Source organism: Terrapene carolina, unplaced genomic scaffold, assembly GCF_002925995.2.
Source record: "Terrapene carolina triunguis isolate 2854851 unplaced genomic scaffold, T_m_triunguis-2.0 Scaffold641, whole genome shotgun sequence".
NCBI lineage: Eukaryota > Metazoa > Chordata > Testudines > Emydidae > Terrapene > Terrapene triunguis.
In genome coordinates this window covers 37,574-64,277 of record NW_020664992.1, presented here as the reverse complement: position 1 = coordinate 64,277, position 26,704 = coordinate 37,574, and the positions used below count along the sequence as shown (strand labels likewise).

General features: G+C 61.7%; 3 protein-coding genes across 3 annotated transcripts in view; 1 reads left to right on the top strand and 2 right to left on the bottom strand.

Annotated features, from left to right (window-relative positions):
- Window positions 1-4,476, bottom strand: part of ANKRD52 (ankyrin repeat domain 52) — a 49,874-nt gene extending 45,398 nt beyond the window's left edge. The window contains exon 1 of the mRNA XM_029913445.1: window positions 4,404-4,476. Within this exon, the coding sequence (XP_029769305.1) occupies window positions 4,404-4,476 (73 nt within the window). The remainder of the gene's footprint in view (window positions 1-4,403) is intronic.
- Window positions 4,477-5,182: 706 nt separating this feature from the next.
- On the top strand, window positions 5,183-6,835 carry COQ10A (coenzyme Q10A; the record flags this gene model as incomplete). The annotated part of the gene is made up of 4 exons (XM_024206027.1): window positions 5,183-5,349; window positions 5,671-5,863; window positions 6,010-6,111; window positions 6,654-6,835. Coding segments are annotated over 4 exons (630 nt in total), but the record flags the coding sequence as incomplete, so codon positions are not given.
- A 5,942-nt stretch (window positions 6,836-12,777) lies between these two features.
- Window positions 12,778-26,704, bottom strand: part of CS (citrate synthase) — a 17,383-nt gene continuing 3,456 nt past the window's right edge. Inside the window, exons 3-13 of the mRNA XM_029913441.1 lie at window positions 25,539-25,718; window positions 17,533-17,609; window positions 17,127-17,234; window positions 16,274-16,312; window positions 16,023-16,184; window positions 15,641-15,829; window positions 14,510-14,709; window positions 13,987-14,116; window positions 13,800-13,901; window positions 13,494-13,703; window positions 12,778-13,214 (exon numbers count right to left, since the gene is read on the bottom strand). Coding sequence (XP_029769301.1) covers window positions 13,044-13,214; window positions 13,494-13,703; window positions 13,800-13,901; window positions 13,987-14,116; window positions 14,510-14,709; window positions 15,641-15,829; window positions 16,023-16,184; window positions 16,274-16,312; window positions 17,127-17,234; window positions 17,533-17,609; window positions 25,539-25,718 — 1,568 coding nt within the window. The 3' untranslated portion in view covers window positions 12,778-13,043. The remainder of the gene's footprint in view (window positions 13,215-13,493; window positions 13,704-13,799; window positions 13,902-13,986; window positions 14,117-14,509; window positions 14,710-15,640; window positions 15,830-16,022; window positions 16,185-16,273; window positions 16,313-17,126; window positions 17,235-17,532; window positions 17,610-25,538; window positions 25,719-26,704) is intronic.

Here is a 26,704-nt window from a genome sequence, read left to right as displayed (position 1 = left end):
ACTTCGCTTCTTTCAATGGAATTTAGCACCTGGAACCAAAGAACCAGATGTGAGCAGCTAGCTGGCTGCAGACCCTCGGCAACACCCCAGGAGACTGCCTTAGCTGGCTGAAGACTAGCTCAAGGGCTTGATAGACCATGGGGGATCCATGGACCACGCATGGGCAACCAGTGGCTTAGTAAAACTTGCTGCGTCTAAATGGGATCTAGATCACTGAAGCAAGGATGGGTCCAGCCCTAGCCCCTGCGGTTTGCTGGACAGCAGCAGGCCTTTAGGGTTACCCTTCGGGGAGGGGAGGTGGGTGCTGGTTTCTTTAGCAACGGAAGATGTTATGATCGCATGTAAAGAGCTTTCCAGGGAGTGTCGTGCTTTGCAGGAAGAGGAAATAGAATCCAGGTTCAGCAGCCGACCTCCTTTGCGAATTTCCAAACACATGGGTGCAGCCCTGCGATCAGGTGCTAGTTAAAGGGCGATTGCCGGAGACGGCGGTTTGTAAAAGTCTCTCTTCAGTCGGAAAACACGATGTTCACTCGACTTGATGATCTGAATTAAATGTCCCCTCTTGCCCAGGCTTTGAGAATGAATGTCGTCCCTTTCGAAAGGCCTGGACGTTTTGAGGGCTCGCACCTCCTCCAGCGATGACCTCTGGTGGGAGGTGCCGTGCCAGGAAGTTGCTGCAACGCATTGGTCTGTCAGCAATGCATCAGGCCGTCAGAGCAGTCCTGTGTCTTGGCAGGTGGGAGCAAAAAAAATCAACAGCTTGGGTATAACCGAGGTGCTTTTGGAGTTCAGATGCCTCCGTTAGCACATGGGACGCTCCCAGAGCGTGGAGCCGAGAGAGCTGAAGTGGCCTTGTGCCCAGCTTTGAAATGGAGCGCGGGTGGCTGCTCCTCACTGACGTGTTGGGGATAAGAGATGCCATGTTGCTCAGGGCGGCAGCCCTCTCCTCTGCATCTGCCCAGCACCTAGCTCAGAATAAATAACATCTTGCAGGCAATTCTTGAGTGTGTTTTGCTTTGAGACGCAATATGGGAGGGCTGGCAACGCACTGCCAGCTGAAGGCTGTGCTCTCTGCTGCCCGAATTCTTCTTGTCCGCTGCTGCACGGTATCAGGCACAGAACTTGGAGTCCGTCCCCTGGAGAGCCTGTCCATCCACTCAGGCAGGGCTGAGGGGGCCCAGGCGACCCCCAGGCTCATGGAGATCTCAGCTGCGTTACCGAATCTGAACCACCAGCAACGTCCTTTGCGCTTTCCTCTGCCCTGGAAGGAGAGGGGGCATCGGGCTGTCTGACCCTGGAGTGGCCGCAGCACGCTGGAAAAGAAAGACCTTTCCCCTCTCCTGGTGCCTCTGGGGAAGAGCGTGAGTGACCCGTTTTCAGATGCATCTATAAATATATGTAAGTGAACAGCCTGAGTGGAAAGTTTCCAGTGACAATGGAACGCGACCCCCTGATTGTGCTGGGTGGAAGCTGCCGGAGTGTTGGAAGGAAGTTGCCTCTCATTCCTAGTGTCGTTGTAATGTCCAATTCCCACCCTTCCAGCCGAATCGGAAGCTCGCTGGGGGGTTGGGAACTTCAGGACTTCTTGTTTATTTTGTTGGCATTGAACCAATGGGATAAAACCCGACCAGTCTGTACTGCGGGTTGGGAGTCAGGAACTCCTGGGTTCTATTCCTGGCTGTGGGCGAGTCGCATTGCCGCCCTGTGCCTCAGTCTCCCCAGCTGGGTATAGTCACTGAATGGTCCGTTGCTGGCTTGCACGTAAGTGCTGCCTGCTGCCTCCAGCGCCAGGGTCAAGTGGCGAAGAAGGGGGAGCGTTCGCCGTCGCACTCTGAATCATCGACGCTGACTCGGGGGTTGTGGGAGATCAACCGTCTGTCCAGGCTGTCGTGGGAGGCCAACCACGCCACCAGCGCAGCTCAAAGGGTGGGTCAGACCCCCAGCCTGCCAGTGAAACGAGCGGAAGCCCGCTCCCGGCGTGCACAAACATTCCAACGGGAGGGCCGTTCACCGCCTCTGGACTGTTTGCAGGAGAGCGGTCACATGTTGCTGGCTTCCCTTCTGTGTTTGTGATTCTCCTCTTGTCTGTGGTTGGCGTGCCAGGCTCTGAGGATCAAGGAACAAAAGCACCAGCTGAAATTTCATCAGGGGGCGAGGTCCAGAGGACAAACTCCGAATGGGATACAAGGGAATCAGAAGCATGACCTGGGTAGTGAGCTCTGCCTCTGACAGGCTGGTGACCTTGGCAGATAAGTCCTGTTTTCAGTCAGTACCTCAGTTTCCCCATCTATCAATCGGAGAGAACGCTGACCCTCCGTGGAGAAGAACCCACAGAACCCAGCATAAATCGCTCCTAACCAGCCCACAGTTACTGTCAATGACCCAACTTTTCCAGAGCGCCTTTCGTCCAAAGCTACCAGAGCGGCTGTAGAGCGCTGAAAGGCGGCCACGCTGGGGATGGGAAGCAGCAGCCAGGGCTGTGGAGCCGAGAGGAAATCTTGGCCAGTCGCTGCTCTTTCGGAAAGCGCCAGGGATTGCTAACGTCCAGGCAGGGCAGGGCAAACCAAGCCTCTGGGCCTTGAGACATCCTGCCAGGACGCTGGCTCCCGCTCCTCCTCCCGAACTCTCTGCTTGGCAGCATAGCCGCCGGGTATGGTTCTGCACTGATGGGTCACTGGTGCAGCAGGGTGTTATTACAGGGCCTGCGGAGAGCGGAGGAAACCTGCTAGGGTGGCACATTGCTTCCCTGCCACCCTCCTTCTCAAGAAATCCAGATACCCTCGGCCCCTGCATCGGTGCCCGTGTTCGCCCCATATTGATGCGGAGGAGGGCAGCGGGGGCAGAGCCCTGTGTTTCACCAGCCACCCTGACTAAGGAGATGGGGCAAGCGTGGTCCCTGTGCCTCAGCGCGGGCCCTTCCCGGTGGCACCGGGCCCTCCTCTCCCATCTGGTGCCCGGCTCCAAGGACTTGCCACTCATTGGCCTTCCGCCGGCTCAGCTGACTGCCGGTCCTGTGAATGAACCTCTCCGCCTCCTGCTCTGAGCTGCCCTCCTGGTGGGCGGGTCTAATGGCAGCTGTTGCGTAAGGCCGGCTGGGCACAGGGGAGGGGCCGCCTGCCTCTTGACTCAGCAGCAGGTGATCTGCAGCAGGGAGGAGAAGGTCAGGGTCGCCCTCGCTGCCCTCCCCAGCTGCCTCCACAAAGATCTGAGTGAGCACAAGCAGGAGGTGATGTAAACTGCCACTGTGTCTGAGCGCCCGCCCTGCCCGCCAGCCGCTCGCCCTGCCCGCAGGAGAGCCAGCCCTGCCCGCCAGCCGCTCGCCCTGCCCTACCATGGGGGGCTTGTTTGGGGCCATGAACAGCCAGTGAGCTAGTGGGAGCAAGCTCCCCCCCGAGCCAGGGTTGACCCCGTTGCGGCGCTGTGCTGCAGGGAGCAGGGTGAGTGAGGGAGCAGGGGGGCGCTCTCCCCTCAGAGACAGGGCTGATCCCAGGGCCCCCGCCCGAAGCTGTCTGTCAGATGATCAGACTTCAAAGCTCAGGTCTGGGTCATTTGTGCTCGTTCCTGCTGAGGGCATTCTGCGCCAAAAAAAATTAAAATTCTGCAAAATTCTGCCAGTTTTATTTGTCAAATAAAGGTGGAGGCTCCAGCATGGCCTTGGGGAGCACAGGCCACTGGCTGCACGGAGGTGGGAGATCACTGTTCAGCTTCCCCCCCAGGACGCGGACTCAGCGATGAGGCTGCACCCAACCCAGACAGCGCAAGGACTGGGCCTGCCCCAGAAACACCCCAGGGTCCTGACCCTCTGTGCCAGGTGTACCAGGTGTGGGCAGGCAGGCACATCAAGGCGGGATCCAAGTGTGGAGGGGCACAGTGTGGGGGGATCCAGATGTTGGTTGAGAGGGTTCTGTGTGGGGCAATCTGGGTGCGTGTGGCTCAGTGGGGGATTCAGGTGCAGGAGGATCTGGTTGCACAGGGGCTTGTTGGGGGTCTCTGGGTGCAATGGTAATGGAACTCTGCAGGGGGGTCCAGGTGAAGATGGGGGTCCAGGTGAAGGTGGCTGGTGCTCAGCGGGGGGGTCTGGGTATGGTGGGGATAGAGCTTGTCAGGGGGTCTGGGTGTGGGGGACTCAGTAGTGGGGTCCAGATGCTGAGGGGGTGGGGTTGGTACAATAGGGATCCAGGTGCGGGTGGCTTGTCGGGGTGGTCCAGGTGCAGGGGGAGTGGGGCTCATCGTTGGGGGGGTGAGGGGGGTGAGGCTCAGTGGGAGGGTCTGGGTATGAGGGGGTTTGGATGCATGGATGTTAGACGGATGGGGGAGCAGCTCCCTGAAAAGTGATCCCTCCCCCTGCAATTCAGGAGCAATGGGTACAGGAAGTGAAGGGGGGGCGTTGCAGAGCTTCCTACCAGCTGGGGGAGAAATCTGGGGGTGGGTCCGACACGGCCCCCGGATGCCGTGCAGGGGCAGAGGAAGTCCCATCCTCCACAGCCCAGACAGGACTAGCAGCTGAGCCCGGCGCAGGGTAGGAGCCACCAGCCGGGTCTTCCCCAGTCTTGCCCACTGCCTCACAGTGATTTACCTCTCTGCCGGCTGTCCTGGGCACCTGAAACATACTGATGAGGAGGGTCACATGACTGCTCTTGTGGCCTCCCTTTGCTTCCCTATCAGAAAGTAATTTTTCTGCGGGGAAGCAAAGAAATCTGCGGGGGGACATAAATTCTGCGCACGTGCAGTGGAGCAGGATTCCCCCAGGAGTAGCTCATTAAACATCCCCTTGGTGGGAGCAGGCGTCAGCGGCACCTTCACTGTGATACGGGAGTCGGCGTCGCTCCCTGCCACAAACTGGTCGGTAGAGTTGCTGCGTCACTAAACCGCTGCCAGGTCCCAACCCAGCGGTGGCCGCATGGGAGCGGTGAAGCGATCGCAGCACGCAGCGTGGCCATACAGCACGTAGGGGCCGATACATCCCCAGGGGAACGGGATTGGCATGCGAGAGGGAATTGCCTCGTCCTGGCTGGGGAGGGTGTTTCGCCGCCTTCGTCTCCCACAGCCCCACTCTGCTTTAGTGGCTTTGGGCCTAGCTAGTCTCAGCCTCAGGTGACCTCTCGAAGGGGAGTAGCACCTCGCTCCCTTCCTCTGCCTGGCCAGGCGGGCGCCGGTCGGTCTCTGCTAACCCCGACCCGTTTCCAGTTGCAGGGCCGTGTCTGTCTGCGGGATTCTGCTGAGCCGCGTGCCTTGGGCAATAAACAGCCTGGACTGGGGCCCCTGCAGCCCGCACAGCCGCACCTTCATCAACCTCACGGGGCCTTTCACCAACAAAAGGAAGGAGTATTCGGAGAGGAGGATTATAGGGTAAGTGGCATTGGCTGTGTTCCCCCAGAGGGGGATGGGGCTTTCCCTGCACGCTCCAGCATGCTGCGTCCTTCCCCTGCTTGCCCCAGCGCTGGTGGCAAAAGGGGAGTTTGGTCTCCAGGCCTCGGTCAAGCTTCGACCTGTCTGTGACGTGACGTGGGCAGTGCGAACCGGATTGAGACCCATGAAACTCATTGCACGTGCAGGGGGGAGGGGGGCATTAATGGTGGTGGAGGTGCCCGGTTCCCTAGCCCGTCCCCGAGCTGCCCTGTGCCTGCAGGACGGCAGCACCGAGTCAGCGCAGGCGTCTCCCCCCGGCAGGTACTCCATGCAGGAAATGTACGAGGTGGTGTCCAACGTGGATGACTACAAGCACTTTGTCCCCTGGTGCAAGAAGTCGGTGGTGGTCTCCAAGCGCACGGGCCACGTGAAGGCTCAGCTGGAAGTGGGCTTCCCGCCCGTGCTGGAGAGATACACCTCCATCATCACCTTGGTGCGCCCGCACCTGGTCAAGGTGAGGCTGCCGGGGATTCTCAGGGTGGGGGATGTGCGGGGATGGAACAGTTCGGGGTGGGGGCGCTCAGCCCCCCCAGGGAGCCTGGCTTCCCAGCGCTCTGGTAGCAAAGCCCCTCGACTGATGCTCCTGCTGTCCCTTCTCAGGCCATCTGCACTGACGGGAGGCTCTTCAACCACCTGGAGACCAGCTGGCGCTTCAGCCCGGGCATCCCAGGCTACCCCCGCACCTGCACGGTGGATTTCTCGGTAAGCCCCCCCCAGCCTGCCCTCTCCCATTCCCCGCCCCACCCAGTCGCCACGTGGAGTCATCCCCGCGGTGAATCCACTGGGGATGGACTGGAGAGGTGGCTGCCGGCCAGCCAGCCCATGCTGTTAGAAGCACCTGTCCCCAGGTCATTAGCCTCGAGGAGGAGGTAAGCAGGGGGCGAAATGCTGCCCTCAGCCACTGAGCGACTGCTGTTCGTGTCTCGAGGGAGAGAGAAGCAGGAGCAAATGTTCCACCTGGGCACATTTGTCTGAGAGGCGGGGCCTGGGAGTCAGGACTCCTGGGTTCTCCTCCTGGCTCTGTCAGTGACTTGCTGCGTGAGCCTCTCTCTTGGCCTCAGTTTCCCCAGTGGGCCGCGGGGTTTGTGTGGAGGTGACTATTCGCTACGTGCTGCCGAGGAGGGCAGGTTCCCCGCTGGACAGTGTGGAACAGGGGCAGCCCCGTCCCGCTGCCCTTTGTCCAGGGGGGGCTCTGGCCCGGCCTGCCCTACCCCGCCAGCCCCTCATCTCTCTCTCCTCCCCAGATCTCCTTCGAGTTCCGCTCCCTGCTGCACTCGCAGCTTGCCACGGTCTTCTTCGACGAGGTGGTCAAGCAGATGGTGGCAGCTTTCGAGCGGCGGGCGGCCAAGAACTTCGGCCCGGAGACGCGCATCCCCCGGGAGCTCATGTTTCACGAAGTTCACCAAACGTGAGGGGGTTGGGGCCGCACGTGCAGACTGTGCCGGGGCGGCGGGAGGCGCTCGGACGCCCTGCCCCCGCCTTTTTAACTATTTATTTGATTTCACCTCTCCTGACGGTCTCTCTAATTTATCTGCTGGCCCGGTGTGCCGAGAACGGGGACGTACCCAGAGCGGCTGGGTCTGGCTGCCCCAGAGCGGCCCCTGCCTGCCGTCTCGCACAGACGAACCGCACCGGCCCGTCCGGCTCCATATTTTTGTAGCTAATTTTATTTTAAACTTATTTTATTTTGGGGGCGGGGTCTTGTTTAACATCCCTCCAAGCAGGGAAGAGCGGTCCCTGCCCCTTCCTGATCGCCAGCAATTCTCGTCTTTCCCCCTGTGCTGCCCTCACGGCAGAAACCAGCAGGGCTGCGTGGGCCAGCCCCCCCTTGGTCGGACTGCCTTTCCCCCGGGCGGGGCCGAGGCAGTGTGCGCGTGGACTGGACGATCGGGGTCTCGGCTCGCCTATCTGCGGTCAGGGGCAGGGTGTGGGAAACGGATCAGAACCTTCTCCCCGTCCCAGGGGTGCTGAGCGCAGAGAAGGGTGCCTAGCCAGCGTTACAGTGGCTGCGTGGGAGTGAGAGGGGAGTTGCGTTCGGTCTGGAAGCGAGCACCGAGAGGAAGTGTCACATTATGCGGGGCCTGCGGAAAGGGGCGGGGGCACTGCCTGGCAGACGGTGGGAATGAGCGGGCAGGGCAGGGCATGGGGCAAGTGCCCGGAGGGCAGCATGGGACTCGGAGGGCAGCTGCTCCACCAGCCCTGCAGGTGGGATCTCGCTGAGCTCGCCCTGGAGGGAGGGAGCGCTCCCCGGGCCCTCGTTGGGGAGGGAGATAGCACGGCCACAGCCAGGCCCCCACAGCGCTGGCAGCGGGGCTGCTGGCCCCCGTCTCCCTTGGGAGAGCCCCACGGGTGGGAGATAGAGCCTGCCTGAGTGACCCAGGATGGAGGTGGCCCGGAGGCTCCATGGGGTGGGGGGCAGAGGTGATGCCCACTGGGCACCCGGCCCTAGGGAAGCCCTGGCAACGGAAGGCTGGAGGCTGATTTTCCACGCACGGACGCAGAGTCCCAGATGCTGGAGCCTCCCCTCCCGCTTCTGGGGGGAGGGGGGAACCTCCCCTCTCCCCTCCAAAGCTCCCAGAAGCCCGGGGGGTGTCAGCAGGAGCTGGAGAAGCGTCTGGGGGGGGTTCCCCTCCAGCTGGTAGTGGAAGGCTTTAGGTGGGGGGAGCAAGGTCCCAGGGGCTGGGGCCCCACAGCAGAGCCCTCCTTGGCCAGCCCCCCAGCCGTGCTGTGAGCAGGGCAGGGAGGGGTGAGAACACTGCTGCTCCCCCCCTCCCCGCCCAGGCACACAGCAGCGCTGTCTGGGGAGCGTGCCCCTGGGCTGGCTCGGCGAACGCTGCGGGAGATAAGTGAACAGAGCCCCATTGTCCTCCGCCAGCAGAGGGAGGCCCCGGAGCCTGCGGCGCGCTGGGGGGTGGATCCTGCCTAGAAAGGGCCCCGTCACCTTGAAAGCAGCTGCAGCTTCGCTCAACGTGTGGCCCGATCCACAGCCAACCCGTGTCCCCATGGGAGCTGCCCGCTAGGGGGAGCAGAGCCTGGCTCTCTCCCTCGCCCCACATCCCAGCGCCAAGCACCCAGGCCCAGCGCCTTGCGGCCTGCTTTGCCGCAGACTCTGCGCCCCGGCCCCTCCTGCTGTGCAAAGGAGCCGGCGTTACATACAAGACCCGCGGGCGAGGCAGAACCGCCAGCCCCAGGCCGGCTGCACTGAGTTTGCACCAGTGTAACTGCACCGAGTGGGGGAGGGATCCCGGCTGCTGCACGCTGCCCTCGCACGAGAGGCTGGGCGCAGAGACCGCCCGGGGCGTGCCACTGCAAAGCGTGTTCAGAGCTTCCCCCCGCGGCTCTGGGGGGAGGTGGCGACGGGAGGCTGAGCAGGCAGCATGTGGGTCACGGCAGTGATGGAAGGGGGCGGTTGGGCCCTGCGTCTCGTTCAGCCCGAATGCCTAGTGGGGCTGGGCAACGCCCATGGCATGGGAGTCGTTACCACAGTAATGGCTTGAATGGCCTCTGAGGGGACCTGTCTCCAGAACTGGGGGGTAGCCCGGGGCACTGGCACCGCTGGGCATCTGTCGCCAGCAGCGCGGCTTCCCCTGCCGGGGGCCACCTGCCACCCACGTCCGAGCGCTGGGCCGGCTGCGAAGCGTCTGCTCCAGGCCTCTGGCCTGAATCCCTGCCCTTAACCCTTTGCTTCCAGCCGGGCTCCCCCACCCGCTTCCCCCGTCTCCAGGGCCCAGGAGATGTTGAGTGGGGGCTGCAGCTGGGCCCTGCTCTGTACGGTGCCTTCCGCCTGCTCCCTTCTCAGCCTGACCCCCAGGCTGCCCTCTGCCGGCTCACTGAGAGAAACGCACATGGGGGGGGAATCAATCTGATGCAGGGGTGAGGGGGGAACACCCCCCCCCCCCAGCCTCCATCTCAGAGCTGGGATGCAGCCACCTCCTCCGTGTGCTCCCGTGGGAGTTTTGTCTCCAGCCGAGAGACTCTGTTGAAATTTCCTGCCCAGAGAAGTGGGTTTTTTAGGCCAATAAAAAGCATTTGGCAAGCGGGCTCGCTGCCTCCTTCAGGGTGTCTGCGGTGGCTCCGGGGCTGGGTTCTGCGGGTCGGTGTCACCTGAGAGGTTGGCTCCTGTGGGCCACCTGGGCTGGGGTATTTCTCATCTGGACTCGGGGCAGGGGGTACGTGGGGCCCGCCCTGTGGGCCTGGTGCTCACTGGCTGGCCGGGCCCTTTCCGCTCAGCATTGCTGCCGCTGGCTTTGCACCACATCTGCCCTCATGCCCAGCATGCCCTGGGCACCCGCTGCACAGCAGGGCACGTCCCAGATGCCCACTCATGACTGTGCTGTCTGTCCTGCAGCCACGCCAGCCTCAGGCCTTTCCCTGTGGTTCTCCAAGCACCAGTGTCTCTGCCCTCTGGGAGATGGGTAAGTGCAGGCCCTGGCCCACAGGGAGACTGGGCCAGCCCCGCCTGGTCCCACCCCCCTCGCTAGCCACAGCTGTGCTGATCCCTGGTCCCTGCACCCACCTCACACGGCGACATGGGCTGGCTTCACGGTCTCATTCCTTAGCGTGTGGCTGCCGCCCCGGCCCTCACCAGCTGGAGGTGCCCCCGTAGGACTGCTGCTGGTTGGCTTGCCCGGCTTTAAAGGGCTGGCTGCAGCAAAGCATGCTGGGGGAAGGAGCCAGGGCCGCCCCCCAGCAGGGCTCAGCCCTGGGGGTGGTGCCCCTTCTGGGCTGTGGGTCTGCCCAGGCTCTCAGCGCAGGCTCGTTCTGCGTTGGCGCCGGCAGGCTGCTCTCCAGCCCCAGTGGGGTCCAAGCGCGACTGATCCAACCACGGGGTCTGCCGCAAGCCGGAGCCATGGCGGGCGGGCTCCTGCCGCCAGGGAAAGCTGAGCCCACGTGCGGGGCCTGCCGCAGCCGGAGGGGCCTCGGCCCTCGTTTGCCACGAGGGGAGACAGAGACAAGCTGGCAGCCGGGACAAATGCAACACAGCCCCCCCGCGTGCAATTCCCCCAGCTCAGCCCCCGGCCTGGTGCACACGTCCCAGCCCAGTCGTGCTGCATTAAATCCCAGCCCAAGGCCGATTTATCGCTACTCAAGCCCAGCACGGGGGCTGCTGCTGCGGGATAGTGGGAGAGGCTCATGCAGGCCAGAAAACAAAGGTCTCCTTCCACCTGCCCTGCCCTTTAGGCACAGGCCAAGGCAGGAGAAAGGGCTGGGGAGCAGCTGGGGGTCGCATCAGCCTGGCCCCAGGCCTCACAAGGGTCTGAGATGCCCTGACCCCTGGGGCACCTCCCTCCAAGCTGGGATGATGGGGGGCAAGGCCTGCAGGGAGTGGGGGCTGCTCCAGCAGCAGACAGAGCTCGGGCTCTGCCCTCTGAAATGCCGGACACGGCCACAGCTGCCGGGCTGCTGGACTTTTGCACTGGGGGGGGGGGGGGGGGGCGGCCCCCCTGGCATCACCCGGCCCCGGCTCACCCCCAGCCCCACAGGCTCTAGTTACAGGAACCTTCTGGGACCGTTGTTCCAGCATCATTGCCGCAGTGCCCGTTGGGGGCACGGAGCGGGGGCTGGGGAAAGCACCGGCCCCTGGCAGCAGGCCAGGCCTGTGGCTTTCCAGGCCCAACCCAGGGAGAGCCGGGCCCAGATCCTCGTGTTCCATCCCATGCTGGGCGAGCGCGTCCGTTTCACATGGGCTGGGGAGCCCCGTTCAGCTGGGGCAGCTTCACGTGGGTTCGGGGGCAGGCCCCCAGGAAGAGTCCCGGCCCCTGCAGGTAGGGAAGCAGGGAACAGGTGGGTTGTGGGAACAGCAGTAGGGGCTTTTGCAGCTGTGAAAAGCTGGCTGGGGGTCCCTGGGGGACAGAAGCCCCCGCCCCCTGCAGGGCTGGAGAGGTGGCACCGGCTCCCTGGGCCCAGCTCCCTCCCCAGCCCCCCGCTGCCCTGCGGGGCAGGCCGGGAAAGCCCCAGGGTGGAGCAACAGGGCACTGCTCAGGTGGCTGCTCTGCTAACCCTGGGCTGGGCTGGCGGTCAGAGCCAGGCTGCAGGGGCTGCTCCGGGCCTCAGCACAAAGCAGCGACTGGCAGGGGAGGTCAGTTCCACCCCCCGGGTTAGCAGCCTGCCCTGGCTGCCGGGCACTGGGGCAGTATTTGAACTCCTAACTTCCAGGCCATAATGCCAGGACTACGCTGTTCTCAGCTGGGGCCAGCTTCCGGGACCTTCCCCGCAGCCCCCACCCCATTCAGAGGGACCCAGAGCCTGGGGAAGGATAATGGCGCCCTCGTGTGGACATGTGGGAAACGGCACCTAGAGCGTGAGGTTGCTGGCGCAAGGGGGGCTCACAGCGCTACTCGGGGCCTGGCTGCTGCCCCGCAGGAGGGGACATGCCCAGCTGGTGGCATAAGGCCCAGAACCACTTGGGGAAATCACCCCTCAGCTGAGGATCCGAACCCCAGGGCCCCTCCCCAGCAGTGGGGCCCCCCCCATGGCCAGGCCGGGGCTGCATCCTGCCCGCTGGCGCCTCTGACACACCGGGGAAGCAGTTTTGTTAATAAAAACATTTATTTTGCATTTTGTACAGAGCCACCCGCAGGCTGCGCCAGGCCGCGGCCGGAGCCCGCCCGGCGCCCCGGGGGCGGTTAGGGGACACGGGCATTCACACAACCACACACAGAACCGGGGTCGGGGAGGAGTGTATCGCGTCCTTCCTCGGGAGACAGGGCACGAGCCAGGGTCACTTTTGCACTGCAACTGCTCAAAAAGGTGGCTAGCAGCACGGCCCCGTAGCTAGTGCCTGCTGCCCAGGGAATCACGTCCTCGCGCGGCCGGGCTACCCCCCGCAGCCCTACGGCTCTGGCCCGGCCGCCACGCCGAGGGGAAGCCTTTCCCCTCCCCTGCCCCACTTTCCCCCTAGGCAGCAGTGGGGCTCAGGGGAAGGCCTGGCCCCTGCTGGGAGCAAGGAGCCGAGTCTCAGCCAGCAATGCCCCTGCAGCAGCGAGCCAGGGAAGGCCCTAGGGGAGGACTTACAGGGGGGTGGGATGAGAAAGGGTCCATGCCCCTGGTGTACAGCAAGGGTGCCCCAGGCCCCGCCCCGGGAGGAGGAAAAGCCCAGAGATGCCCCGGCCCCCGACTCAAGGTGGCAGGAGAGGAGGACTAAGGCAAAGGAAGCGATTCAAGCGTTCACACGCCAACCCCCCTCTCAGGGCTAAGCGAGCAGGTTTGATCTGGGCCTAGGAGCTTGTCTGGCTATGGGGCTGCGACATGGACAAGGCAGCACTCAGCACGGTACATGATTGGGAAAGGACCCTCCTCTCCTGGCCGGGGGGCTAGAGCGGGCTGGCCTAGAAAGCTGTGCGGGGGGGGGCGGGGGGAGAGAAAGGTGGCTGGGCTCTGCTTGGCTCAGGAGTTTAACAGAGGTGCCGCTAATGGCGGCAGGCGGATTGGGGGAGATAGGAAGGGGGCTGATTGTTTTAATTTTAATTTACACCATAAATAACCTGAAACTTATGGTCAGTGCCTCAGAGAAAGGTTTAATTCTAGCGTCTGGCCGAGGCCCTTGGAAGGGAAAAGGTGTACTGTCTCTTTAAACGGCCCCTGGACAGCTGGCAAGCGCAGGCTCCCCCCCCCCCCCAATCCCATCCCTTCCTTTAACCCGATTTGAAGCCCACGAGCTGCATGAGGCCGTCCGTGCTCATGGACTTGGGTCTCTCCAGCGGGAAGCCGAGCGCCCGGCTCCAGATGAGCTGGGCCAGGACGCCCAGGGCCCGCGAGACGCCGAACAGCACCGTGTAGTAATTCATCTCCTTCATGCCGTAATACTGCAGAGGGGAGAGGAGCGGGGCGGGGGGGTTAGGCCAGTGCCCAGCAGCCCCCAGGATCTGGGCCTGGGAGATGCTTGGGCCCTGGGGGCTGTGGTCACTGGGAGCGGCTGGGCTGGGCTGGCTCCCAATGCCAGGGTGTGGCTGGGGTCACGGGGGGCTCAGAGTCTCGACTGCTGAGCCTGGGGAGGGCGAGCTGGAGGGGCCAGGGCAGAGCAGGGCTGGGGGGGGGGGGGGTCCCGCCCCTCACCAGCAGCCCCGAGGGGGCTGGCGCCTTACCTGCAGCAGCACCCCGCTGTGCGCGTCCACGTTGGGCCAGGGGTTCTTGGCCTTGCCCTGCTCCAGGAGCACGTTGGGGACGATCTTGTAGAGCTGCGCCACCAGTTTGAACATGGGGTCCTTGGGGAGGTGCTTGAGGGCGAACTCCCGCTGGCAGGTGTACCGGGGGTCCGTCTTCCTCAGCACGGCATGGCCGTAGCCGGGGACCACCTGCGGCGACAGGAGGCCTGGGGTTAGCGCCGATGGGGGGCGGGGGGGGGCAGTCGCCCAGACTCAGCACTGCTCCCGCGGCCCAGGGGGACTCACCCGGCCGGAGTTCAGCGTGTTCCAGATGAAATCTCGCAGCTTCTCATCAGGCACGTCCTGGCCCAGCTCCTTCTGCAGGTTCGTCAGCCACACCAGCACCTCCTGCGCCGAGAGGGGACACGGGGGTGAGGCCAGGACCGTGTCCCCCTCTCCCCACCCCCCACCACGCAGGCCACGCGACCCCTACCTGATTGGCGAGGCCGTGCAGCGGCCCAGCCAGGCCGTTCATGGCCGCGGCGAAGGCGAGGTACGGGTCGGAGAGGGCGCTGCCCACCAGGTGGCTGGTGTGGGCGCTGACGTTCCCGCCCTCGTGATCACTGCAGGGAGGAGACGGTTAGCAGAGGGCGGCAGCCGACCTACTGCCTGAGCTGGGGGGGCTGCCAGCCCGCCCGGCCAATTCAGGGAGCAGCTTCTCTCAGGGTGGGGGGCTGCTGTGGGATGGGGAGGCTGGATCCAGCTCTCCCAGAAAGCAGCTTCAGCCTTCAGAGCCCCGCCCCGGTTCCACCCCGGCCTGCGCTGAACTGCGGGGGGCTCAGAGCCCGACCTGCCTGAGCTCTGCCGACCGGGGCAGGGCTCCCCTCTGCCCTGTTTACAGGGCTCTGGAGTTCCGGCCTCCTCCTCCCGCGCAGGGACGCTCCTGCCTCTCCCCAGGGCGGCCCCCACGCCAACCTCGCTCCCAGCCGCAGCCCCTCCCGGCCCCCGGTTCGCACCTGTGGATGGTGAGGTAGAGCCGCATGAGCTCGATGAACTGTGGGTCGCTGTAGCCCAGCATGTTGGTGAAGTTATGGGACCAGTCCAGGCTGGGGTCGATGGCCCCGATGCTGCTGCCCTCGCGGTACAGGTTGCGGTAGATCTTGGCGGCGATGCAAGGCAGCTTGGCGATCAGGTCCATGGAGTCCTCGTAGATGAACTGCGGGGACGGGGAGAAGGCGGGCTGCTCACCGAGGGCAGCAGGAGCCCGGCTCGGCCAGGGATCCCCAGGCTCCTCCCGCTTTGCTCCTGGCCTGCCCAGCTTCCTCGGGCCACGCGAGCAAACGGGGGTGTGCGGAACAGAGGGACCGTGCGCCGTCCCGGATGCGCACAGGGGCTGCTGTTTGAAGGCTGCCTTGTCCCACCCCAGAGGTGGCTGCGTTTCAGTGATGCAGCAGCCCATGTTTATAGCGGGGGGTTAAATCCCGACACATCCCAGTGCTCTGAGCAGGAAATGGAGAACCAGGCCCCTGACCGCGCCACCCTGGGCGAGCAGCTCGCTTTACCCATCCGTAGGCTGGAGGAGGGGTGGTGCCAACCGTGCCAGTTGCAGGGGAAATTGGGTAATTCGGACGGACGGTAACGGGCAGGGAAAGATACTGGAGGGCAGTGAGGCGGAGAAGCCACAGACTCACCCGCCCAGACAGCCGGCGTCCCTCCGGCACGGGCTCCAGATAATACACTGTTACACACCCAGAGGCCAGAGATTCTCCGCTCTGATGCCAGGGGGTTGGGCCGAGAGGAAACCAGCTCGGCTGCCTTACAAGGACGGGTGCAGCCGGCCCTGTGCAAGCGTTGCTCCGTCCTCCAGCCCAGCACTAGCCCCATTGTACAGGTGGGCAAACTGAGGCAGAGGGGAACGTGACTTGGACGAGGCCCCAGAGGGAGTCAGCGGCAGAGCCAGCCGTGCCCTTTCCCCAGACCCACCCACGCTGCAGCTTCCAGCCGCTGGTGTCGGGAGGTCGGCTCTCGCCGGCTGCCGGGCTGCAGGCCAGACGCTCTCCATGGCCCAACGTGGGCAGCAGGGTGCCCAGCTGGGCCTGGCCTCAGCGGGGCACATCCCAGCACAGCTCACAGGCCTAGCCCCCTACCTCCCAGTACTTGGCCCGGTTGATGCCCTCGGAGTAGGCCCGGGCGAAGCTGCTCTCGCTGTTGAGGGCGGTGATGGCGGCGCTGAGCTGGGACATGGGGTGCAGGTTGGTGGGGAAGTTGTCCAGCATGGTCACCACGTGGGAGGGCAGAGCCGCCCTCTTGGCCCACTCTTGAGAGACCCAGCTCACCTGAGGGAGGAAACACCGCACGGGGTTAGCCGGGGAGCGCCAAGGGGCTGGGGGCGCAGGCTGCCTGGCCCCACCGGGGCTGGCAGGCCAGGCCAGGAGCCGAGAACAGGCTGCGGCAGCATTGGCGAGGCCACGAGAGATCGGGGCTTAAGTCACAGAGCCCAGAGCCACGGCCAGAGCCCCCCCGCCTCACCTGTTCCTGCGTGGGGATGTCTCCGGTCAGCAGCAGCCAGAAGAGGCCCTCGGGCAGGGGCTCCTCCCCTCCTGGGGCTTTGGGCAGCAGCTTCTGGCACTCGGGGATGCTGTACCCACGGAAGCGGATGCCCTGGAGAGAAGGGTGGAGAAGGGAATCAGTCTCTGAGGAGAGGGGGCGGCCTGGGGGGGGGGGGGGCGGGGGGGGGGCGGGCGGGGGCTTACCCCAACGGGGGCCCGGGCCGGGGGCGCGGATATTAACCCCTTCATGCCTCTCATCCCGCCGTACACCTGGAAGGGACAGAGCCGGGAGGCAGTTAGCGGGGTTCAGCGGGCGCTAAGGGCAGGAGTTTGCTCGCTGCAGCCAGAGTCGTCTCCCCGCTGCCGGGGAGCAGAGCGGCCCCTCTCGGCACCAGCGCTGATTTCACCGTCCGCCACAGCTCTGCTCTCCCCTGAGCACAGGCCCTGCGGGACCGGTGCAGGGAGAGATGCTGCTCCACGGGGATCCCAGTGCTGCTTTGAACCGCCTGGCTGGGTCTCCGGCAGCACCGATGGTTGGATCTCAACCCCGCAAGCCCAGCTGTGTTACGGCCCTGGCCACCTCTCTGTGGAGCTGCCAGGCTGCGCCGTATGAACCAGGGCAGGCCTCTGGGCTACCACCGTCCCATTTCCATACCCTGCCTGGGTAACGCCCCGTCTCACGCTGTGCTCGCTAAGGACACAGCGATCGCACCTCGATTTCCAGGCGCAAAGCGACCGCCAGCAGAGTGCCCAGCCCAGAGCAGTGCATCGGGGCCACTGCGACCCAAGGGGGCTTCCACACGGCTTAGAAGCAGCTATTGGCCATGGCCAGGGCGGAGCACCAGATTAGACACCCCAGCGGGCCCATCCAGGAAGAAAGGGAGCCTGCCGAGACGGGCCTGTGGAACTGATCCAGCGTGGCAGGGAGGGGGCGGCACTGGGCTAGGCTGGCTGCCTGGCGCAGGGTTTATGGGTAAAGGTCACTCCCTCTAGGGTGAGGGAGAGAACAAGGTGTCCACACAGCCCAGCGCCAGCCCCAACTCAACTGAGACCGCATGAGCCGGCCCGCGCCGGCCGCACTCACCATCTCCACAGTGACTTGCCCGATGACCGTGTTGCCATATTGCTGCCTGAAGCTCTTGATTCTCGACTGCTCCTTGGGAACCAAGTTGGCCAGGACGTCTTTCAGGTTCTGTATGTCGGGGGGAGAAACAAGAGAGCTGGTGAGGGGCAGCACTGCCCCACGGCGGAGCTTAGCATCGCCAACCCCAGCACTGCTTTGGAGGGAGGGTACCTCGGAGCCCGTTAGGGTCTCTGGTTTGCGTTGCACAGAAATCCCTCCGAAGGAGGCCAGACAGCGACAGGATTTGAACGGCGGCTCTGGGGTGGTTTCCCTTTGGGGGGAGGACATGAGCAGCACTGGAGCCGCTGGACTGGAGAAGCCAGGGACATGCACCCCCCCGAGACGAGAGGCAGAGGTCTCTACTTACCGTGGAAGTAGAGCTGGCGTGTCGGGCAGCAAAGAAGATACATGGTGCATTCTGCAAAGAGAGAGAGAGGGGGGCCTCTTACACGTTAGCCTGGCAGTGACATGGAGCACAAGATCCACAGCCTATGTCAGGTGTTACACTAGGCAGGTCAACATCACCTGGCTGACACCCAGCAGGGAAACAATCATACCAGGGTGTCCTCACGCCCCCTCCCCACCCCCATCCCAATATTTCCCTCTGCTGCAAGCAGGTGAACCAGACAGCACAGCTTTGACCGGGTCCAAGATTGGGAATGTGGAAGCAAAGCTCCAGTTCGGGGAGTTATTGGAGCCAGAGCAGTTTGTCCAGGAGGTGGGTGCACCGGACAAAGAAAACACATTGAAATTCCGCCGCCTCCTCTCTCTGGGTCAGCGACGCCAGGCCAGGAGGAAACGGGCCATTTCGTTTTGCTTTGTGCAGATCACGCCCCAGGAAAGCTGCTTCCACCTCTCACTCCGTCAGGAGCGTGGTTGATTCGGTCACTCTCTCTCCAGTTACGGGCATACCCCTACCACACCCCCCTTGGCGCGGCAGTAGCATCCGCACAACGCTTGGCAAGAGCGGGATTGTTCCTGTCAGTTACAGCTGAGAGAGCAGCATGAGTCATTCCTAGCTTGGCGTAGGCAGGGGTGGGGGAGGGCACCGTGCAGGTTCGGAGCCAGCCAATCCTGCTGGGTGAGCGGCCTTGAATACCTGCAGGCTGCATCCCCAGCGATGGGATCAGGGAGAGAGACCGGCTGGGTCCTTTAGCGCTGGAGTGTAACAGCCGAGCCCCCGAGCTCAGGGCTGCCCATTGCCCGCGTAGGGCCCAGTTAGCAGAACGTCCCCTGGGTTCAGTAAAATGCAGACATGCTTATGGAGAAAAATAAAAAATCTTTCCGGAAGCTGCTGTTTACCCTCGGAGCATGTCACTCGGGGACTGAAACGCTGCCTTTAAATGACACTAAGTGGCCCCCAAACACAAGGCTAGTTACATTTGGGAGCTGGCTAATGAGATGCTAGGACATTGAGTCACTAGTAACGCCCCCCCCCCCCCCTTCTTGTGGGGGTGGTGGCAGTTTTCAGCTATACAGCAATGGGTTTGTGCTACTGCTATTGGAAAATCATGCCTGGGGAAGGAGGGGTCCTTTTCTCTGGGATCCCGCCCAGGGCGGGGGGGAAGCGCTAAGCGGACAGGTTCGGGGCTGCTGCTAGAGTCGGAGTTCTTGTTGCAAACCCAGAACTTCAGTGCGGCCCCCCACACAAGCAAGCGTGTTTCGAGTTGGCCCGGCAATGCCAAAATCCTGGCACAAGTGGCCGGGGAACAAAAACCTGGTTATTTGTTCTGTACACGCCGGGCTAGTTTGGGATTCTGCTCAGGACGGCTTCTGCTGTTCCCTCCTTCAATGGTTTGGAACATCCTGCTCGCCTCAAGCGGCGCAAGGAAAACGGCCAGGAACAGCGAGTCGGGGGATGCGTTTAGCTGCAGGGAACAGGGGAATGATCCCAGCTATGCAAACGTCTCAACGTGCACATCAAACCTTGTGTGCAAAAGGGGGTCCAAGGGCTTTAGAAACCGACACGGGAGAACATCAGCGGCCACTAAGGTCTAGGCTACAGACCTATATCAGCATAACTCCATCACTCGGGGATGTGAAAAATCCACACACACCCCCCCAAGCAATGTCGCCGTACACGCCTACCTCCCGCCCCGTGTAGCCAGCACTATGTGGCTGGGAGGGCTTCTCCCCTTGCTATAGCTACAGCCTCTTGGGGAGGTGGATTCACTATGCCGCCGGAGAGCTCTCTCCTGTCGGCGCGCGCGCGCCGATGCAGCATTTTAGTGTAGACTTGCCCTAAGAGGGAGCCACTTCTGGGGTGGAAAACAGCAGCTGGGTCACAGCACACAGGAACGGTAACACGGAGGTTAAAGAAACAATATGGAAAACTGGAGCCACCTGGGATCCAGGGAGGCGGAAGATAAATTCCAAGGAGGAGCCGAGTCGGATTCATAGATTCCAAGACCAGAAGGGACCACGGATCGCGAGCTCCTGCAGCACAGCGGCCAGAACGCTGCCCCACAAATCGCTCCGAGAGCAGAGCTTTCAGATTCAACACTCCTGCTCTGGTGAGGAGCGTCAGGGGATGGCTACTGAGAACAGGAAGCCAGGCCTTATGGCTGGCTTGCGGGGGGGGGGGGGGAGGGGGGGGGGTGGCATTTTCCCAGCCTAACTAGTCTAGCATGTTTTCCCTTGTAGCCAGCCCAGCACTTTCTGCATGTCAAAGAGCCTGCCCTGGGGCAGTGAGTGCCGCTTACTGAGTCACCCACCAAGGTTTGTCCTCTCCAAGGCGAGAGAGGGTGGGAACCTGCCTCAGGAGCATATCTGCTCTCGGGCCCAAGAGAACCCCAGGGAAGAGAAGCAGCGCTTCGGGATGCTTCCAGAAACCCCACGCTGAAGCAGATATTGAGACCATGTGGTGGGTCAAGTCGCCCTAGTCCAGCGGGTCTCAAAATGTGGGTCATAACTGCATTTTAATGGGGTCACCAGGGCCAGCGTTAGATTAGCTGGGGCCTGGAGCTGAAGCCTAAGTGTGAGCCCTGCTGCCGGAGGGCTTCAGCCCAGGGCAACGGGGCTTGGGCTCCCCCCGCGTCATGTAGTCGTTTGTGTTGTCCAAAGGGGGTCGTGGTGCACTGAAGTTTGAGCTCTAGGCGGGGGGGAGGAACAGAGAATCTAGGCTCCGCTGGGCTATCCATGGAGCGGGAAGTGTCACTCTGTGCCCGTCTCCTCTCCCCACTGCAGACGGGTTAGCCCTGGCCTACACGCTGGTCTTCTACCAGGGTAGGGTTGTACTGACAGACGGTATCGCTTATCTCCCCGCAGTATGGATGCAGTTAGACCGAGACGCAAACCTCGGCTTGGACAGATGCAGCTCTTAACTCAGCTCCCCAAAGGAGGAATCACTTTAGGCCAGTTAGTATCTAGAAACCCAGGGGTCAATATCCAGCCGCTGTCAGTGCCGACCAGAAGGGTCTGATACCAGACTCCTGCGAGTTACCAGGAGGGAGAGCACCGAGACGTGGCAATATTTCCCCTGCTCCGATCTGGCAGCTGAACAGGAGAACTCAGGCGGAATAACCTAGCCTGGTTTCCCCCTTGGAATGGGAGCAGCCGGTCCCAGATCAGATGCCCAAGTTCAGGGAGGTTGTTCTGAGCAAACCGAAAATGCTTTCAAACAAGTGGCGTGGGTCCCAGAACAGGCCACACAGGTTGTACAGAAGCAGCAGGGACCCGGAGGCGCTCTTTGGCAAATTCACCCACGAGGGAGCCGGCGGGGGGGGGTGTGTGTGTGTTTATATTTGCAGACAGCAGGTGGACAGAAGCAGCCGTGACCCAGCTATTCCCTTCGCTACGAGAAGCGATCTCCAACTTCTCTCCTTGACGACGTTCATAGCAACGCCTTCCTCACGTCTAACCTTACCACGGCCGCCGAGGTGCTCTCTCTCTCCTTACAGATGGGGTGACCGAAGCCGAGGTGAAGCGGCAGCGTGGGGAACAGAGCCTGGAGCCTGGCTCCTAGCCCGGAGCTCACCCTCTTATGCGAACAGATGCTTTTATTTAAAAGATCAAGGCTCTTCTAGCAGAGAGCAGCCGCGCTGGTCTAGCTCAGCCTGAAAGGCGTCCCACTGAAACACACCAAGGGGCTGAACGGACAAGCTGGGTGGGGGGGTCAAAAAGCCAGGAGACCAGACGCGTCTGCAGGCTACGCTAGTCGCCCCTTTGCGCCATGCTGCTCGGGGCCTCTTGGATTCACATCCGGTTCAGGACCAGCAGCGAGACCGACACGTGCTGTACTGCAGACGCTAAGGAGCGGATGGTTCCGCTGACAGTCCCAGGGAACTCCAGAGACCTCACACCCGGCCTGTGCTCGCCTTGCAAAACAGCCCCACAGCCACGAACCCGGCTCAACACGAACCCAAGCGGGTGCGCGCTCAGCCTTGGGAGAGGGCTGCCAGCCGCCCCAGTCAACACTGGCGGGGCGAGAGGTCCAGAGGGCCCTGCAATCTCCCCTGATGATCAAACGCAAACAACCGGAGAGGGGGCAGCCGCCGGCTCCCCTCCGTCCAGTGGTTTGTGACCACCGCCACGTGCCAGTCTGAGCCCTGCCCTCCCTGCTAGCCCAGAACAGGTCCCCGCCGGTGATTCACCCGCCAGGCATGGTGCAAAGTCTTGCAGTGCGGAGTCACCACAGGCCACGCCAGTGTCAAGCACAACCTTACCCTGGAGACAACTTCCTCCTTGGGTGTCTCCTCCAGCACGGAAGGGGGAGGAATTAGTTATTGGGGGAGGGTGACCCTTGGGCTCCAGGCACCTGGGGGTGGGCGGGAAGAACAGCACATTGGCACCGCTAGTTTTAAAACAGCTTGTTGCTAGCTCCATCCCAGGGCCCCGAAGGAGGGGGGGGGTATATCCACCCCCATCACAGCCAGGAAGGGCCTGGTCTGAAGTCACGTTGCCAGTCAGGGCAGAGCTGGGAATAAAGCCTGGCTCTGACTCATTGCCCTGCTTTAGCAATTAGACAAAGCTGCCTCCTACCCTGGGTCAACTGGTACCACACGGCCCAGCTACTCAGCCATGCTGTAGCCTAGATGGGACAGACCTGTGCCCCCCCGGGCTGTAACAAGGTTCCCCCACACCTAGGGTGACCAGACGTCCCGATTTTATAGGGACAGTCCCGATTTTGGGGTCTTTCTTATCCAGGCTCCTATAACCCCCCACGCCCTGTCCCGATTTTTCACATTTGCTGTCTGGTCGCCCTCCCCACACCAGACAGTCGATTCTGTGGAACACACGGGGTCCCTGAGGGACGGTGCTGGAATAGCTCACAAGTGACTCGGTTTTTCCATTCGGTCCTGCTGGCTGGGAAGATCCGGCAGTTCCAGACACTGCTGCAAAGTCTACGTGAGCTGAGCAGATGGCACAAAGCGACAGACCCACAAACCCCAGATTGAACTAGGAATGAAACTCCGTCCACCAGAGCAGTTAATAGCCCGGAGCTTTGCTCCATTTTCCTAGTTCTCTTCCCAGCCAGCCGGGCGGCACAAAGGAAGTCGAGTCACAGACGTCTCTCATCACGGGGGAGCCGGAGTTCGCCGAACAGGAACGCGTTCTGGGCCAGCTCCCCCACGCTCAGCATCCCACCCCCCCGCCCCTCCCAAGGCCTCCACCCAGAGTCTGCCTTATTGCAAAGATTTAACCCTACGGCACGAGGATTGTTTTAAATGAACACCAACTGACCTCCTTTGTGGGCAGTCGCTGCTGAGACGCCAAGACCTGACTGGACCAGCACATTCCTCTCTCCTCCCCAGGACGGGCCCAGGGGAGGACACACCTGGAGCAAGCAGCAGCGGCAGGGCTGCGCATTGTACTCAGATCGCCTGCTGCAATCCATCAGCGCAGCAGGGCAAGGGAAGGACAGAGCAGCAGCTGTTACCCTCCGAGGGGTTAAGCTGGGAAATCCAGGGCAGCATTAAAACGGGTTTTGCTCAGTCCTCCCTGCAAGTTGGCAGGTTCCCAGAGGAAAGAGTAGAGGGGCAAGATGGGAACCCTGTTTCCAAACCTCTCCAAGGAAGGGATTGATTGTTATCCAATGTTTCAAACAGCTCAAGAGCAGCATCGTTTTGCACTTTGCTTCAGAGATGAAAGCAACAGGAGCCCAGCCTGGGGCTGGGACACAGACAGCGGAAGGAGAAAGACAAAGGGTTAAACTAGCAGGAGAGGCTGTGCGGACAGGGCACACACAGCTCCCCGCCCCCACGAGCTGCCAGTCTAGAAAGCGAAGATGTGTGGAGGGGAACAACTTGCCCTGGGTCGCACAGCAAGCGAGTGGCAGAGTTGGGAACAGAATTCAGGTTTCCAGACTCCTAGTCTGGGGCCCTACCCGCTAGCCCAGGCTGCTTCTCCGACATCAGTCACATGCACGGAACAAGAACCATGTTGCCGGTGGATCTCAAGCTCTGATAGCGTCACTGGACGCGGAGGTGGTACAGGGCAGAAGGCAGCAAGGGACAGAGAGGGGTGTGTGAAATGGGACCACTTGCTGCCCACAGAGGAGTCTTTCCAGGCCTGGGGAGTGGTTCGCTAAGAGGATTAAAGTGATCACATCAGCAGGAAACACTCAGGGCTGTTATGGTTACCAGGGAGAATTGGTTTCTGGTTCCAGTTAAAAGGCAATGTTTAGCACATCAGAGCAAGAGGAATTACAAGTATATCTGAGCTCAGTCCCTTTTCTTGTGAATCCTGACCCAGAGAATGGGACAGTTAGAACAGAGCCTGTTCCCCCAGCAAGGATAGGAGACGGAGATCTCCTAGGACCACGGGAGCGTTCTTTGTACACCCACCTCGCACGTAGCCTCACACGCATTGCTGGTGTGCAGGTGGCACTGGGCAAGCCGCATAGTTTAGAGCGAGGGGACTAGGAGCCAGGACTTCTGGGTTCCATCCCCAGCTCTGCTGGGAATCCCGGGGTCATATTCCATAATGGCAGACAGTGTCCGTTCACAGCTGGAACCCGCAACCCAACAGCTGCAGAGAGCCCTCTGACAGGGCACCTCCTTCCTAATGCAGGGTGCAGGCCTTCCACCAAGACCACGGAGCTTTAGGGCCAAATCTCTTAGCAGAGCCCTGCAACCTCGTTCCTTGTACAGATGTTTAAAGTGTCAGAGGCTGCCCTTGAATTTGGGTCCCCGAACTGGTAACTCCGAACTGCTTGTTGGAAACACCACTCTCCTCTTCCAGAGCCTGACCTTTACCCCAACACTCCCAGTGCAATGCAAGATCACAAGGTTAAAACTGCCAGGCCTGCCAAGTGGCATGGTGGCGACTGGTGACAGATCCCCACTATTGCAATTCCAGGGGAGGGCTGATTGGTGGGGTGGTGGCAGCACCAGATTACGGTCAGAAGGCCCACAGGGGAGTTGGACTGTACATGAGTCAGTGGGTAGAGACCTCCCACACCCCACAGGCTTGCTGGCAAGGTTCTTCGCTTTCAGAGCTTCAGTTCGATGCCCGCCCAGTCCTCTCATTCATCCCCTCCTACACTCACCCCCCCTCCCCCGGGCGTCTCATCCCTCCCCCCAATGGATTTCCACATTGCCAGGCTGCAGGAGGCCCAGCCATGACAATGCACACTCCGACCCCAGGAGCTCACAAGCGGAGAGGTCGAGCCCAGTTCCCAGTTGTGCTGCCCCGGGTGCTAAAAACTGCCGTTGTCTCACCGCTCGCCAGCTCCCCCGGTGACCTCCACAGATGGACCTGGCACGCCCCGGAGAACATTCCACAGGGAAGGTTAGGGTGATCTATTTGTAGTGCTGCGAGGCCCGTTGGCTCTTACAGCCAGATACGGGTGGGAAGGGGAAAAAAGCCAAGGCACTGAAAGGGGAAGTGACTTGCTCAAGGTCAAACAGCAAGTCAGTGGCAAAGCCAGGGCCCCTGGCTCCCACGCCAGTGTCCTATATTCACTGGGCCAAACTGCATCTCCCGAGTACCAACCTGCCCCAGAGGTTCATTTCCAGGAATTATGGAACTATTCAAGGACATGCCGAAGTGGGGAAGGAGGGCAGGAGGAGGGTAAAGCCACAAAGCTGCGTTAGCAAAGCCGAGCAAATGCAGACCCAGGAGGTGCTGGGCAGGTGTCTCAGGGCCACAAGTGTTTACTTGCACAAGAACAGGTGGGGTTTTTTCAACAGTTACTCAACCGCAGGCCCGGCTTTTTATCGCCCACTCCCACATTCAGTTCGGCATTTAAAAGCCGCCAGCTCCTAATCAGGCCGTACAGGAGTTGTCCGCACAGAACACGAGCTAATCAGGAATCAGCCCCTGAGCGAGCCTGGGCAGAGCAGGGACGCTCCTCTTCTGCTCGTGCCTGAAGTTGTGGGAGACGCACGACTGGTAGCTAGCAAATCTCACCTACGTTCCTGCTCTCCTCACCTGCCACGTCTGAGTAGGCCAGGGCAGCCGAAGTATCCCCGGCTTCTACGCTGCAGCCGCCTCCATCTTTAAGAGAGAGACGACCCAAAACTACGGCTCCCAGCATGCAATGCAGCCAGGCCACTTGGCTCAAGATGGAGCACTGCAGGCCTGGCTGGGCCTTCCTTCCAGAGGTCATACCTGCAGCGACAATGGGTGGCGGTCAGGGACGGGGGAAGAGCCTCCTGGCAGGATGTTAATGTGGCCCTCAGATGGGCAAAATTTGGGCACCTGTAGCACAGAAACTACAAACATACCCCACATCCTAAACACAGCTGGACTCAACCACTGCTTCCAGTGTTTTTCCCCGTCACATGCTCACCCCGATCACGCTTGTTATTCCGTCCTCATGCTCCGCATTCGGATATTACAGTAAATCACCCGACGCAGACGTAACAGAATTAGGGGTGAGGAAGATGCAAGAAGTGCAGGGACACTCCTGGACATGAACAAAGGTTGTATTTCCCCCCCCCCCCCCTTTGGCAACCAGCTGAAAACAAAACCCAAGGAGAGACGGGATTAGAAGACTAAAGCTGAAGGGTTTACCCCGGTCACCATAAGCTTGGCTCATTTGGCTTTTGTTTCAATCAAAGACCGAAGAACGTGCTAATTTTAGCTTTCTAGGACTCTGGTCATCTGCTCAGTTTCCTCTGCTCGCTTGCCTTGCTGTACCGACGAAACTTCCGATCCCACCCCCGCAGCAGCCAGGCCCCAAAGAGCTCCCGAGTCCCTGCCTGGCTTTTCTGATCCTCAGCGACGAAACCCGGCGAAGGCGCCAAGGAGAACACCCTGGTAAACGCTGGGGGCAAGTCAAAAATCATCCGAAAATAAAAGTGCTGCTCGATAAGCTGCCGAAGGGGATTGTGATGAAACTCAACTGGGCGGGAGTCCGAGCCAGACTGGCTGAGTGTCCCGTTGACCGGAGGAAGGGCGCCGGGCGGCTCCAAAGCTGGTCGCGCTCACCAACAGAAGTTGGTTCAATAAAAGAGATCGCCTCGGGCCCCCCTCCCGTCAGAGAGCCGTGAACAGCCTCCCTCCAGCTACGCGATTGCGAGCCAGGTCCAAGGAACCACAGCGCAGAACCCGGCCCGGAGAAGACGCCGGCGGCTGAGATTCCGTGACTTCGT